This window comes from Narcine bancroftii, chromosome 10 (assembly GCF_036971445.1).
Source record: "Narcine bancroftii isolate sNarBan1 chromosome 10, sNarBan1.hap1, whole genome shotgun sequence".
Lineage (NCBI taxonomy): Eukaryota > Metazoa > Chordata > Chondrichthyes > Torpediniformes > Narcinidae > Narcine > Narcine bancroftii.
The window spans coordinates 75565583-75582554 of NC_091478.1; the positions used below are offsets into that span (position 1 = coordinate 75565583).

The following is a 16972-nucleotide window of genomic DNA, read 5'->3' on the forward strand; positions in this document are numbered from 1 at the left end:
TAAGTAAACATCATGGATTCCATAGGATTATACAACGTAGGGGTGAGTCCATCAGCTTTCCCTGGGAACTGATTTCAATAGGTTTTTTTTAAAAAGTGCATTAATTCAAAAATCAACTGGCAATTTATTACATTGGCATTTGTGGGGCCTTATTCTTGGCTGTTGTTTCCTAGCAACAGTGACTGTACTTTAAGGGTGAAGTGTTGGCGTTGAAGAGTCCAAAATGATCAGAACATATGAAAAGTGTCAGATAAATAAAGTTTCAATAGACTTCCAATCCTTCATTATATTTTAGCATATTGGAAAGACAGCCTGCAAATAATCCACATATTATATAGGTAACTTAATGCTGAAAATTAGCATTGCAGAGAACTATATTTAACCTGTTTAAACTTGTGTGAACTGGTGAACACACTCACAATTTCAAAACTTGTAAAACATGCAGGTCATTTTTTTTTACAACTGAAAATGGAATTGGACTATTTATAATTAATTTAATTTTTATGCAACTTCTCTGTAAATCGTTTTCTTAAAGAATCTGAGGATAGAAAATTTTTGTCTGCAAACTAAAATATTTAACCACCTATTTGGTTGGAAATAAATGAAAAACAGCGAGCATGATTTGAGGAAGCAGTCATCACATTACAATTCACATATGATGTAACTTCAGAATGTCAGGTTTGAAATAGTGATTGCTTAAAACAAGTGGTAAATAAAAGCATGCAAGTATTAATTTCAGTTTCCTGGTAATGGAATCAACCATGAAATGGTACAACTGGAACAAGTTGAGTTTTTTGATGCTTGTTCACTTGAAATAGGAAGGAAGACACAACTTTACAATCTTCAGCTCAGAAATCAGAAATTAAACATTGATTTGCAAAGCATTTGGATGATCCATCTGGCAAATGGAATGGCAAGGGGGAAGAACCTAACACAGTAAGAGAAAAAAGACTTAATAATCTGCTGGAGCTTTGGGTCAAGCAGATCTTCAGTGGGAGAAAAAGATTCATTGATGTTTTGAGCTGGAAACCTTTATCAAGGCTTGGTGAAGTTTTGATAATGATATCGATTGGTGATAAAAAGGATTTTGGTTCAAAACCTTGATCAATCTCTTTCTCTGACGAATGCTGTTTGACCCACTGAGTTGCAGCTTGTGTTTAGCTTCAGATTCCAGTATCTGTAGTCTCCTGTGTGTCTCAAGAGAAAATCACTGGCTAAGAGGGGAAGATAAACACTAGAGGCAAAGGTTGTAATTATTCAATAAATAATGAAACACTGTCTTTTGATCAATGGGTAGCACTCTGGCAGTAGAGAAACAAACGAAAAACATCTAATGTAATTTAAATAAAAACTATGAATTATTTTCTAGTTACATTTATGATAACTTTTGAAAATATTTTCCAAACTAAATAATGATAGATTTGTCAACAGTGGAAACAACTGCAAAGATCTGCACTGAACTACTTTTAAAGCTCACAGATCCAGTACTCAGTATTCACGAGTAACTCCCACAGATGGATTTGTGATATTTGCATTCAAAGAATGGAATTGCAAACAAAGAAAATAAATAGTGACTCAACCCTCCCCCTTTTCCAACTTCATTTTAGCCCAGCTATCCTATCGTAATAAAATGTGTCTCTAATATAATCAAATTCATTTGGACAAAGATCTCTGCTACAAAGCTATAGATTACAGATGTAAATGTTGACCTCATTTAGGCTCCTATCATGGTGTCTTATCTGTCAGGAATGAGTAGCTTAATATTTAAACCAGGAATCCTTGCTACACTCACATTAAGCATTTCATGAGCATAGATTTTGTTAAAATGTCATTTTGTTCTTTGTGAATTAAAATAAATGAAAAATGCAGTCTATCAGGCCTTCGTATAACTAACATAAATGGATGTACACAATATGCCAGAAATGAGTATTCAGACATCTTGAAGTGAGGTAAAGAACACTGCATAAAATGCAAAATTAAGTAAGATTGAGAATGTGAATGTATTAAGTGCAAACATCTTAAACAGGATAAAAATTCAAATCATCTGAGCTACTCACCTAAAATATGTAAATACATTCTTTTTACATTGTCCTATTCCCAATTCTGTTTTAAAATTCTTTCCCATTTTGCAAATGACCAATTTCTGAGATACTTAAATGACATCAGTCGGGGGGGCCCCATTGACGTGCATTCATCCACAAGACAAAACACAGTCTGAATCTGAACAGAGTTTCTCAGCACCAAGCATCATAGAAACATTTTACTGTCTCTTTTCATCAATATTGCAAAGATCAAAAAGTCTCTTTACCAAATGTAATTTCTAAAGAAAATTTCTGTTTTACCATTGAAGGCAAAAGTCTCAATACAAAGGCTCTTTTAAAAACAATCATGAAAGCAGGTTTGAAATACACATACAATGTACATTCCTAATTTTGTATTTTTTTTAGATAGGCTATTTAAAACAAAAACAATTTTTAAAAATACTGCAGACAAAGTAGATATTCTACTCAACAAAAGTTCACAAGTAGGGAGAATAGTGATCAAACATTTTGTAAAGCACCAACAGCAAACAACAGTTACCCTATAAATTGCAGTCACATTTCCATTAAAAAATATAATCTAACCTGCTGCAAACCACGGTTACCTACTGTCAATAGTTTGCTGTGTTATAACGCCTCAATGTATAAAAAATTTCAAATAAACATGATCCAACCTCCATAGATTTACAAACTAATTTCAATCCTGGATTCTATGAGATTCCTTCTGCTGTGTATGCCATCATCCTTAGCTCAGTCACAGAGATGATGGCACCCAACAAATGTGCTAACTTAGCTCCCTATGAGTCCTGCTGCATTCATAGGCAAATGTTTAAATACCAGATGGCCCTCCTTCAGTGACTAATAGAAAAGGGAGAGGGGAGGAGTGGAAGAGTTTTCTACCTCCACACCACAAAATTGCAGAATAAAGTAACTTGAAACACAAGTAAGCCAAGGGAATTTAACTGGCTGCAGCCGAGTGAAGTCACCAATTATTTAACATTCAACATGCATTTTAACACAAATTTAAATGATATTCAAGATCAATGTTTTGATTCAAACAAAATAAAATGATGTTGTAGATAATATTGGATGCGGGGGGGAGAGGGAGGAGGGATAAAAAATGTCTTATCCTTCAGAAGATTTAGGAGGTGATGTGTTGCCTAGACGGAAAAGGAAAGCAGTATTTTTTTAATATTCTGCAAAGTTTGAGAGCCACATATAAAAGCATACAATGTTCTATTCATCTATTTGGTAAAAATCCTTCTTTATATTCAGTTTTAATGGACTAAATATGCCTGAATTTACAGCACAATATCTTTGATACTGATTTTGAGAAGTATAACCCTGATTCATTCATTTCAGTCACTAAGTGCCATCTGCTATTTAAACTGACTATTGATTTATCTATCAATGTGGTTAGAGGTCAAAATTAATTGCAAGTTATTTAATCAGAATGGCACAAATGTAACAGATGTCGGCGATGAAGAATGTTTCGGCCTGGAATTCAAATCCACAGCTCTACTACATGTTCTTTAACAAAGTTACATGCACCATTGTGACCGAATTTGGTCTTTTAAATGGATTCCTATCAAATGAAATCTGTGTGGGGGTAGCTTTGTGTCATGGATTCATGTCCTTCTACAGGATGAGTTGTTGGAAATTTCAGAAGTATCAATGATTTGGTGTGAAGTGTAACTACTTGTACACAACTCACAAGTGTATTCTTCTTCCATGACTGCTGCCTGTCAAGCAGGTTATAATTCCAACCAATGGATTCACCAGAGATCCAAGCCTAGTGCAGAATGGAGTCAAGCAAGGCAATGTCAATGCGCAGACCCTCTTCACAATCTTCCTTACTGCACTGCTATAAGTAAAGTTAACATACAGGATTAATGGAAACTAGTTAGCCTTTACTTCTCCACTCAAATGAAGGTCATTCCAAACTTGAAATAGAGTCCACAGATGAAACCTGTATATGTGTATATTTGGAAAATAAGTTTCAGCTGACTGTTTAATCTTTCACTGAACTGAGCAGATGTGGAAAAGTTGATGTAATGTATTGTGGGTTTTGAAAGGAAGGACAGGCAGTGGAGGAAAGCAGTTCGGTATTTCACTGAAGACTCTCGTAAACTTCTACAGGTGTACCGTGGAAAGCATTCTGGTTGGTATGGAGGCACCAATTCTCAGGACTAGAATAAACTCCAGAGGGTTGTTAACAGGTCCCAGACTTCACTCCATCAAGGACATCTACATGAGACAGTGTCTTTAAAAAAAAAGCAACCTCTATGCTCAAACACCCCACCTCCCAGGCCACACCTTTTTCACTCTGCTATCTTCGGGGAGAAGGTACAGGAGCCTAAAGACGAGCTCTCACTGGCACATGGACAGCTTCTTCCCCGCCGCCATCAGATTTATGAATAATCAATGAACTAAAGACACCGCCTTACTTTTTGTGCCCTATTATTGTTAAAAAAATAATGTCGTAAGATAGATATAATATGAATGTTTGCTCTACGATGCTGGCGCAAAACACCGAATCTCATGACTTATTACAATAAATTCTGATTCTGATAAATGTAGTCAAATGGGGGATTTGAAATGTGTTGATTTCAATGCAAAGAGTATTAGGAATAAGGAATATGAACTTAGAGCATGGATCAGTGCGTGAAAGTACAATGTTGTGGTTGTTGCAGAGACTTGGCAGATCCAAGAGCAGGACTGGTTGATGCAGGTACCAGGGTTAGGTGTTTTAAAAGGGATAGAATGAGGAGGGGGGGGAGTAGCATTGTTAATTAGGAATAATATCACAGCTGCAGAAAGGAAGGACAGAGTGGAGGGATTACCTACTGTGTCGGTGGGAGTGGGTCAGAAACAGGAAAGGAGCAATCATTGTATTGGCAGTCATCTGTCAGCCCCCAACTAGCTATTGGGAAATTGAGGAGCAGATAAGTACGCAGATTTTGGAATGGTGCAGAAATAACACAGTTATTGTTACAGGATACTTTAATTTCCCAAATATTAACTAGCACCTTCTTACTACAATAGGGCAGAAATGGTCAGATGTGTCCAAGAAAGATTCCTGACACAGTATGTGGATCAGGTGATGAGAGGAGAGGCTATACTGGATCTAGTACTGAGTAATGAACCTGGTCAGATGATAGAGCTCTCAGTATGGGAGTATTTTGGTGAAAGTGACCACAACTCCCTGACCTTTAGCACAGCTATAGACAAAGATAGGAGTAGACCAAATGGTAAAGTGTTTAATTGGAGAAGGGCTAATTCCAATGGGATTAGGAAGAAAGTGGATAGAGTAAATTGGGAACAGATGTTCTCAGGAGAAAAACAGAAGTAACGTAAAGAATGTTTACGGACCACTTACGCAGGGTTCCAGATAGGTTTCTCCTACTGAAACAGGGAAAAGACGTTAGGTTAAGGGTACCGTGATTGACAAAAGAGGTGAGAGAGCTAATTAAGAGGAAGAAGCATTTATTAGATTTAGGAAACAAAAGACTGGACAGGCTAATGAGAATTATATGGTAGCCAGAAAGGACTTAGGAGAGCAAGAAGGAGGCACAACAAGGCCTTGGCACGTATGATTAAGGAAAGCCCTACAGTGTTCTATTGCGTATGTGAAGGATGGCAAGAGTTAAGGTAGGGCCGCTTAAGGATAAAGGAAGCAGCATGTGCCTGGAAGCTGAGAAGCCAGGGGAAGCCCTAAATGAACATTTTGCTTCAGTGTTTATAAAGGAAAGGGACCTTGGTCAATGTGAAGTAAGTATAGACCAGGCTTTACATGCTGGAACATATTGAGGTTAAGGAGGAGGAAATGCGAGATCTTTTTAAAAACTTCAGGATTGGTGTCGCTGGAACCAGATGAGATACACCCCAAGAGACTGCAGGAAGTGAGGGAAGAGATTGATGGGGTTTTTGCATCCTCCTTGGTCACAGGAGAGGTACTAGAGGATTGAGAATGGCAAATGTTGTCCCCTTGTTTAAAAAAGGTAATAGGGAGAATCTTGGGAATTATAGACCAGTGAGACTTAAGGACAGTGGTGGTCAAACGATTGGAGAGAATTCTTAGGGACAGGATTTACAGGCATTTGGAGAAGTATAGTCTTCTCAACTTTATGAGGGGTAGGACATACCTCATGAGCCTAATTGAGTAAGTAACAAAAGAAATTGATGAAGGTAGGGTGGTAGATGTGGTGTATATGTATTTTAGTAAGGGATCTGACATGGTTCCTCAAGGTAGACTCATTCAGTAAGTCATGAGATCCATTGAACATTGGCTGTGTATATTCAGAATTTGTTGCCTATAGAAAGGAGGGGGTAGAGGTGGATGGAAAATATTCTGTCTGGAGGTTGTGACAGAGATTTAAGATAATCATTTATTTTGGAGAGCTCCTGTGAATTTGCAGTCAGATATAAGCACATGTAATAATTAACAGATTGGTTTACAATTGACAATGTTTCCCCTTATTACTGCCAAGCAATTCCTAATTATTCAAACAGTAATTCCCAACCACAATTTTGTGAAAATTAATATTATTAATATAATGTTCCTGCCTGAAAAAGATTATATGAAAACAAAAAAAAAGTTGTGTTATTCAAATTAAGTAGCTAGCTGCATCTTAGATATAGTTTTAGCAATGGGTCAAATGTTTACATTTCTATTACAGAGCTCCATAAAGCCTCCTTGAAAAATGTAGCATCCCCACCAGAGAATCTGGCCCATGATGATTCTGAGAAAGAAGTACAAATAAACCCAGCAAAAATGATTAAATAAGTGGGTTTCCTTTCAAACTACCAATTCACCTGCCTGGCTAACCACCACCTGCATGTCTTACACAGACCTCATCAGTCACCTCAGACTGGAGTGGAAGCCACCTTCAATCCTGAAGAACTTCCTGGAAAGAAGATATGTTGGATTGAATCCCAGTCTTTTTTACTGGGAAGCTAGATGCAGACATTTTTTTCTGGGTATGATTTACCTAATTTTCTAAATTACACTACAACTTCAAACCATGTGAAGTTATCACAGGTGATAAATTACAAAGAGAATTATTTTAACTCCAATTTTGGAATACATCTGTTTACATCTTGGTAGAACAAACTCAGTGAGACACAACACATTCCTTCTGTATCCACAACCATTACCGCACTCTGGCCTTCAACCATTACACTACCCACAAACAACAAAGCAATATTTAGATTCAATGTCCAACTCAGGATGCACAATAAAATATCCTCATTCAAGCTTTTAGATGGAAGCTCCATTTACTGTTTAGCTTTGAAAGTAATCACCAAGTAACTGAGCGAATTGAATTGCTGAACTATTGGCTCAGGATGCCACGGTTTGAGGTTTTGATTTTTTTTAATATTCTTGAGACAAGCTTTGTCAAATCAGTTGTAGATACAAATACTTGTATGGAACTGTCTACATTTATCTCTATAAGAACTTTGAGATTTTCAGGCAACCATGCACAAATGCAGAGCTCATAAAGTACCTCTCAGCTCATGGCAAGCAACTTCTAAACTCCAAATGGAATCTAACCGAAAAGTGCTAAATTCACACAATTTTCCAGCACTTAGGCTGGAATATATGTCCATTCATTTTAACTGACAGGATCAACTGCATGATCAATTAAAGTCATGAAGACAACGTTGTGCAGGGTCTATTTGAAAGTTTAAAGCTGGCTCTGTGGGTGCAGTTACTAGTGCAAGAACTGCATCATGTAAATGCTGATCTAGAGGGTAGGGATCTGACAACAAAGTGGTTCACCACTCCCAGAATAGCCAGAGACAATGTACATGCCCAGAAATTAAACATTATTTGAATAAAGTCAGTAAACATCTGTGGAACTATTTAATTACCTTGCACAATTAAAGAGGTCTATTTACCTTTATTGAGAATTTTGCCAGAGATCCATTAGATAGACAGTACCAAAGAGAACTGGGAATGAAGTACAGCATGTCCATTTATTGGCGAATATTGCATTAAATTCCTTGATAAATTCCAGTCAAGACTGAAATACCATATGAACAATACAACAGAATGTTGTATAATAATCAGTTACAGTGAGATTATAAATTTGATGTGAAAGACTGGTGCACCAAATTCTACCCATAATCCATATTTGGAGTGTGCAACAGTTGCACCTGACTTTCCTCAGTGATTGTTTCGCCATCACACTCGTTGCTCCTTCACCTACACTCATGTCAAGGAAGTTCCAAAAAGCAGGCTTCTTATCAGATAGGTCTCAGAGCAGGTGGTGAACTAGAGTGTGTGATGGTCAATCCTCCATCTTGCTATCCAAAAGCCTGGACCATTTAACACACTGACAGATATTAAAAACAATTAACATTAGTCACTTGCTCCACTTTAAATTGTACACTTAAAACAATTACAGATTAAAACTATTTTGAACCTAATTTGAACAATTTGCCACATTTCTTTATACTAACATGTACATTTATGGAAAATTTATATTTTCAAAAGAAACTTTCACAATTGCTTCAGTGAGTCACTGAATATTTGGAGAACTTTTGCATGAACACCTTGAACTTTGGAGCTGATACGAGACCCTTGCCTTCAGAGCCCAGTTCCCTGCCCTCAATTGCTTGCTACTTATCTCACTCTCAGATTCTTGAATATGGCTATTTGATAGCCCAAGGGCAAACTGAAAGAGACATATAAATATACTGAGCATTGTACATCATCTGAAAAGTTTATAAAGGCTAAATGAACAATTTTACAACAACCACCTAATTTATAATGTCTGTGTCATATCAGAGTAGCTGTTTGAAAGTCTACCTCATAATTATTTGAATATGCTTTAAGTAATGTTATGGTTGGTAAACTATCAGAATGAAACAATAATACCATATAAATTGTGCCATTTTAAGGGTCAGCTTGGCATAGCACAGTGTTCTCATATTTGAATTAGGTCATGGGTTTAAGCCTTATTTCTGTTTGTACTGACAAAGTTCTGTAATGCAAAAGATGCTGTCTCATGAAGTGAGTTTAAATTGATTTCTTTAATACAAATTTAAAGTGAATGTGATAGATGCCATGCATTATTCAAAGCACTCAATGCAAGTTCTCGTTTCTCATCCAATGATTCAGCTGGGAATGTGCTTTTACAAGAAGAAACAGGCCACTTCAGCACCTCTACTCCATGCCAAACCACTTTTTCATGCCTTGTCCCAGTGACCTGCACTCAGTCCATAGCCCTCCATACCACTTCCATCCAAATTTCCCTTAAATGTTAAAATCTACCACTTCATTTGGAAGCTCATTCCCCTCTCCCACCACTCTCTAAGTGAAGATGTTCCCCCTCATGTTCCCCTTTCACCCTTAATCCATGTCCTCTTGCTTGAATCTCACCTACTCTCAATGGAAAAAGCTTATCTACATTTACTCTGTCTATCCCCCTCAGAATTTTAAACACCTCTATCAAATCACCTCTCATTCTTCTATGCTCTAGGGAATAAAGTCCTAACCTGTTTAATCTTTCCTTGTAACAGTCCCTGAAGTCTGGGTAATATCTTAGTAAATCTTCTCTGCACTCACTCTATCTTATTGATATCCTTCCTGTAGTTAGGCAATGAAAATTGGCCTTGCCAAAATGCAACACCTCACACTTGTCTACATTAAATTCCACCTGCCATTTTTCAACCAACTTTATCAGCTGGTCAAGATCCCTCTGCAACCTTTGAAAGCCTTTTTCTGCTGTCCACACTTCCAATCTTACTGTCATCAGCAAATTTACTAATCAAATTTTCCACATTATCATCCAAATCATTGATATAGATGACAAACAATGGCACCAGCACCGATCCTACTACTCTCTGGGTTCTCCCGTCCAACTACTGTAAAATCCAGTTCACTATTTCACCATGAATACCTAGCATTTGAACCTTCCTAACTAACCTTCCATGTGTGACCTTGTCAAAGGCCACGTAGATAACATTCACAACCTTTCCTTAGTCTACTTTCCTGATAATCTCCTCGAAAAACTTGATAAACACTATCTACCATGCATAAACCCTAATAAGTCCATGGCTATCTAAATTATTGTATATCCGATCTCTTAGAACACCTTCCAATGATTTACCTACTACTGGCGTCAGGCTCACTGGCCTAAAATTTCCAGGATTACTTTTGGAGCCTTTTTTAAACAATGGAATAAAGTGAGCTACCCTCCAATCTTCTGGCACCACACCCATGCCTAAGGGCATTTTAAATATTTCTGTCAGCACCCCTGTGATTTCTACACTAGCCTGCCTCAAACTCCAAGGGAATATTTTGCTGTGTCCTGGGGATTTATCTACCCTTAATTGCTTTAAGACAGCAACCACTTCCTCCTCTTTAATCTGTATAGGTTCTAAGACCTCACTGCTGTTTTCCTTACTTCCCACAACTCTATGCCAGTTTCCTAAGTGAATATGGAGAAAAAAAACATTTAAGATCTCTCCCATCTCTTGCGGCTCCATACAAATCCGACCACTCTGACCTTCAAGGGGACCAATTTTGTCCCTTTCTATTCTTTTGCTCTTAATACATCTGTACAGATCCTTAGGATTTTCCTTCACATTGTCTGCCAAAGCAACCTCATGTCTTCTTTTAGCCTTCCTGATTTATTTTGAGATTTTTCTTGCATTTTTTTAATACTCCTCAAGTACTTCACACTGCCTATGCCTGTTACATACCTATCTCCTGAACCAGATCCCCAATACCCTTTGAAAACCAAGATTCCCTATACCTTCTAATCTTGCCTTTGATCCTGATAAGAACATACAAGACTCTGTACTCTCAAAATTTCATCCTTGAAGGTCCTCAACTTACCACCTACATCCTTACTGAAAACAACTTATCCCAATCCACACATTCTAGATCCTTTCTCATTTCCTCAAATTTAGGCTTTCTCCAATTTAGAATCTCAACCTGAGGCCCATACCCATCCTTCTCCATAATTAATGTGAAACTAATGGCATTATTGGTCCCATAATTTTCCCTTACCTATACCTCTGTCACCTGTTCTGTTTCGTTCCCTAATAGGAAATCAAGTATTGCACCCTCTCTTGTTGGTACCTCTGCATATTGGTTTAGAAAACTTTCCTGAACATATTTGATAAAATCCAAGCCATCCAGCCCTTTTACAGTATGGGAGTTCCAGTCAATATATGGAAAATGAACATCTCCTTCTATCACAACTTTATGTTTTCTGCAACTGTCTATAAATCTCTCTATAAATATGGTCCTCCAATTGTCGCTGACTCTTGGGTAGTTTATAATACAACGCCATGAGTGTGGTCATACCTTTTCCATTCCTCAGCTCCACCCATATAGCCTCAGTAGACGAGTCCTCTGGACTGTCCTACCTAAGCACTACTGTGATATTTTCCCTGACAAGCAATGCCACTCCTCCCTCTTTCATCCCCCGATCTATCACTCTAAAGCAAAGGAAGCCAGGAACATTGACGTGCTAGTCCTGTTCTTACTGCAATCAAGTTTCACTAATGGCCACAATGTCATAATTCCACACTCTAAGCTGGCACTCTATTCCTGGCATTGAAATAGATGCACCTGCGAACATTTCTACCACATTCAACCTGTTGACTTCTAATGGTGCATGCAATTTTAACATTATCTTTTCCCTTCTCACTCCTCTATCTGTTCTGGCACTCTGGTCCCCCTCTCCCTACAAATCTAGTTTAAACCCACTGTTATCTCTTTGTATCTGCTAACTATCTACTAATTTACCTAATAGTGATTATACTTTAAAAATAATCAAGATTTATTGGGATGAAAACATGCTCAATTTTTTAAATCTTTTATTGGGAACATAATACTGATCTAGAGCACAAAAACAATTCATGTGAACAAATAACGTATGAAGTAACAGGGCACTGAGAGTTCAAATCTCACCCCAGGTTTCCAGGGAGACAAGAAACAGCTGCACTGTATTTCTGTGATGGAAAAGATGAAAGGTGTTAAGTTATGCTAAGTCATTCTTCTACCTACAAGTAATCTGGTCAGCAAGTCAGGAGTTGCCCGGCTGCTCTCTCAATAATGCTCTACAGTAGCCAAACAGGTGGAAAAACAATGCAGAGTTGCAAGGTAACATTTAAGTATCAATTAATTATTGCCTCAGCTTAATTTTTTGAAGCTGATGATGGACAGTAGATGAAAAATTCCACTCAATACTTCAAAGCAAAGTGGATTCAGCAGTTATTTCATTTTAGCTTTGAACCAGTTTGACAGTCATCACAGCACAGGAAGGCAATGGATTCTTGCCGACTTCCTGGAGAGCAATTTAATCAGGCCCGTTCTTCCACTACTCTATCTGCAGGCTTGGAAGTTTATTTCTTTCAAACATCTAAACATTTTCCTTGTAAAACCAATCACTACACTCAGAGGCAACAAGTTCCAAGTCATTGCCACTCACTATTTTAAAAAGTTCTTCCTCATATTGCCCATGTACCTTGTAAGTCCTTAAATCTGTATTCCCTGTAAATTTCCTGTAGAAGGCCTGCAGAGTTTTTTTTTACGACAGCCTTGGAAGTCAGGATCCAACATGGTAGCCTTGTATGGCAGACCAGTCCTTGAAGGCAGCAGACTTAGAGGAATCAGTGAATCAGCGCAAGGAAACAGAGCAGAAGAATAACACAACCCCGACCATGGAGAAGGAGAACCCTTGCACAGACTCTAGAGTAGGAAACCAGGAGCCAATTTGCAGCTCTGCAGCTTTGGGTATCATACCAGCCAACGTCTGCTGGTGACCGACCTCTGGGAGTCAGGCACTGAGATCTAGATTTGCGAGGATGCCATTAGTGAGCAGAGCTCCTGAAAGGCTACAGGTGCTGATGGCTTCCTTATCACTTCGGATTTCAGAACCAATACCTCGAGGATGACTTGGATGCTTTTGGCTCAGCTTCACTGCTGGACTGGACAGGAGGCCATGCAGCTACAGAGGTTACAGGAGGTGGCTGCATTGAAAGAGGAGGCGGGATCCACAAATACCCAATGTTTCTGAAGAGACTCTCTTTTGCTTCTCTTTTTTTTGTCTCGATAGTGGTGCTGGACTAGTTGCACCTTTAAGTGCCTTCACATGGCAAACAAAGGACAGGTTGTGAATCTTGTGCATGACAATAAATGAAATCTTGAATTTTGAATCTGACTAAATTTTTCTTATTCTTTGATGCAACTTTCTAAGTCCTTTATCTATTATTTCTTTATTGAAACAAATTAATCTTCCTTAAGCCTGATTGGGACAATGTACCAGCATTAATTGCTATTAAATCTTGTGGGTTTTTTTTACCTATTGAAAAATGCACTTTAAATCTGTACGATTCAATGAAAATTATGGAAGTATGATTAAGTTTGGTTTGCAGGTTTGACAACAGAACAATATATTGGATTATATAGATCCTACACACAATATATTATTTATTTTATATGGGAATAAAATATATATATTAATTTTAATTTCTTTCCCCTTCCAGCCCTCTGTTGCCTTAGCTGTCTCACAAGATACAAAAATTGATAGGTATAACAGATATTGAAAATAAAAGACTATTCCACAAATTCAAAAATTTGATTGTTCGATGTCAAATATATGGATAAAATTTGAACAGGTATTTATCTATAACACTGATCAATCATTGCTCAACTTTAATAGCTTATTGAATAATTACTTATGCCCAGTTTATTACATAAATATTGTTTTCTATAATCACTGAAAGAAACAAGGAAGCACCCTTTTACCCACCTTGTCAAAAAATTTATATAACGATAATGTCTTGTCAATCTTCAGTTTCCTTTCATCCAAGTTTTTTACAAATTCTCCAAACTGCTTTTTGTATCCCTGCAACGTGGCTTCGAGAACGTGCAATTCTGACCACTCAACATCATGCCACTGCTCGAGCTTCTTCAGGAGATCCCCACCCTTCCTACAATGCCCCTAACAATGAAAGTAGGACATTTGTCCAAAATGAATCAAATAGAATGATCAACATGTTCCTGAGAATCATAATCTTTGTTTTAATTATAATAAGAGCTCATTTCATTATTTAGCAACCATTCCACTATATCAATGCCTTGTTTTAACCATCACAGCATGTACAATAACAATTTTATACAAATACTTGTAAAGAAATGCCAAGTTAATTGTACAGTATTGCACAGAAGATGTATTTTGATTCACTGATACTTTGAACCTTATTACAATTGAAGTGAAGGATGTAGTCAGAGGAATGAACAGAAGTCAATTTTTTTAATTATGAGAAAGGAACCAAAGATTTTACCAAAAGGTTTACTTTCAGGATTCTGAAATTGAAGAAATATGAAACTGATCTGTAGAATTTACTTTAATACTCATTGATATTTCCATTGATCCAAACAGATCAAATATATGGGTAAAGATACAAGGGGTCACATTTTCACACAGGGGCTGTGGGTAATGGAACAAGCTGCCAGAGGAAGTGAGAACAACATAAAATGTTGATACTTATTTACTCAGGGAGGCTTGCAAGATGTGTACATTTTCACAAACACGTGTCAATCCTCCATCATCCAGTAACGTTACAAGATTCAACTCTTATGGCAGAAACAGCTCAGGTCAATTCTGACCTCTGATGATATCTATGTGGAGTTTGCAGGTTTCCTCCCACATCCCAAAGACATGCTGGAGGTTAATTGGTTACAGTAAATTTCCCTAACATAAGGTGAGGGGAGAAAGAATTGGGGAATTTGTTGGACGTATAAGAGGGATCAAGCCAGAAAATATGGTTATGTATCTTTATCTTTGCTATGTAAAGGAGACTGTTTGACCTGCTGAGTGTCTCCAGCATTGTGTCTTGACTTCAACCACGGTGTCTCAGACTTTCATGTTTTACAAAAAAAGTGTACATTTGACTGATGGGAATTACCGAAGCCATCAGAATCTTGGTAAGTGGAATTGGCTTTCTTCTGCATCTTATGAAAATATGAGAACAATCTTATTCAAAATAAATTAAATATTTCATTTATCCTGACAAACAAATCATTTAGGTGAATAACACAATAAATATATTAGCCAGTCAAAAAAAACTTGCATGTACCTGAGCAATATTGTAAAAGCTCTTGAACTCTTCCTGCGTGCCTTGCAATAAATCCAGTGAATCCTCCAATTGATCACTCCTCTCTAGTTGCTTCTCTCCAACCTCCTCAATCCAGCGACTCACCTGACAAAGGAATTAGAGAAAGCCCACAGAAGGGATAAATAAACAGCTGCATTCAATAAGCATAAGTAGAAAAGACAATAAAGTATGGCCTGGATTTTTTTCAACTCATAAATTACAAGGGACATTAAATCAAATTTATTATTTTTATCATACTGAATCAATAATTAATTGTAAATGCTGCAGTACCAATATTAAACTTAGTGCTATTAGTTTTCTTTTACAATGTTGTACATTTTAAAATGATGAATGCTCTCAAAACCACTAATTAATTCCAACAGTATTGACAGGGCAGAAACAAGGGAGTAACTTCATTAGAAAAGTTAAATTCAGAAAAAAACAAGGAGAAAACCAGAAAATCAGAAAGTCTTCACTCAAAAAGGAAATGCAAAATGTTTGACTTACAAAATCTGTGATGTATTGAAATGCACTGACTTTGGGATTTTTAGGTGTTTCTCATCTATAACAAATTATTTGAAAACAGAAATAACTCCCTCTCCACAAGTTTCCATTTATTGTGCTTCTTGTAAAAGAGTAGTGTACCAATTTATACTGAAAATTGCTCTCCAGTTCATTTAAATAATAGTTGCAGGTAGATGGAGAGCTAAAAGCCAGTCAGCTGCAATTCAAGTTGCAGTTAATAATAATTTGCAGTTAATAATAATTTGGGGCAGAAAAGACCAGGATTGGGAAAGGTTAAGAGCGTAATAGCTGAAATGGTCACAGAAGTCATGTTTCCTGGGATCTGTCATGGAACCTAAATTGTTCACCCTTTCTATTGCTGATTTGAATGAAAGGATAGTGAGATGTAATTTCAAGTCTGCAGATAATATTGATTGGAAAAATAGTAACTAATGAAGATAAGAGCAGAAAGACAAAGAAGAACAAAAGTAAAAGGGAGTAGATAAAAATTAAAACATTTCTGTTTAATATAATTAAGTGTGAGGCTGTCTAAAGAAACAGAAAACTGAGATTTAAAAAAATAATGAGAAATAAGCTCTCATTCTTCTAATCTTCAAACGGTAGAACCCAATTTGGTCTTTCACTGTAAAATAATGCCTTTATCTAGAAGCTAATCTATCAATGTTTTATGTACTGCCTCAATAGTAAGTATATCCTTTATCAAATGAGGAAAATAACTGTAAGCAGTATTCCTGGTGTAATATTACCAAATACTATGCAGTTGTAATAAGACTTCCTAACTTCTCTACTTGATGTCTCTTGAAATATTGTCCTTTTGTCCCTTTAAGAGGAATATATATTTATTAATGCTATACTTCAATTCCACGAAGCTATAGTCGGAATCTCTCTTGCCATTTGTTTGGTGTTTAGGATTGCATTTCAGGAACAATATATTGGTCATACTGTAGGTTCACCAGAATCAAACAAATTAGGAAGAAAGCTTGAATAGGTAAAATTTGATTTTTGGCTGCATGTAAAAGATGCTAGAGTGATCTGCGTGCTGCATTCAAAATGCTAAAATGAAAAACAGTTGTTCTGGATATAAATCAAAAACAAGGAGACATAATCATTAATGACATATTGGCAATTCAAAAGCAAAACAAGGAAACACTTTTTCCACAAAGAGTAACAGAAATTTATAACTTTTTCCCATCAAAACGCTGTGGTTGCTGGGATAATTAGAGCACCATGGCCAACGCAAATGTTTAAGTAGGTAGTTACTTCATGAACGAAGTAAAATTTTTTTA

At 36.9% G+C, this 16972-nt stretch overlaps 1 protein-coding gene across 6 annotated transcripts in view; it reads right to left on the reverse strand.

Moving 5' to 3' along the window:
• Positions 1-16972, reverse strand: part of plekhg4 (pleckstrin homology domain containing, family G (with RhoGef domain) member 4) — a 193918-nt gene that overhangs the window by 41244 nt on the left and 135702 nt on the right. For all 6 annotated transcript variants that reach the window (XM_069901416.1, XM_069901414.1, XM_069901413.1 and 3 more), the window contains 2 exons: positions 15144-15266; positions 13814-14005 (listed from right to left, as the gene is read on the reverse strand). In XM_069901416.1, the coding sequence (XP_069757517.1) occupies positions 13814-14005; positions 15144-15266 (315 nt within the window). The remainder of the gene's footprint in view (positions 1-13813; positions 14006-15143; positions 15267-16972) is intronic.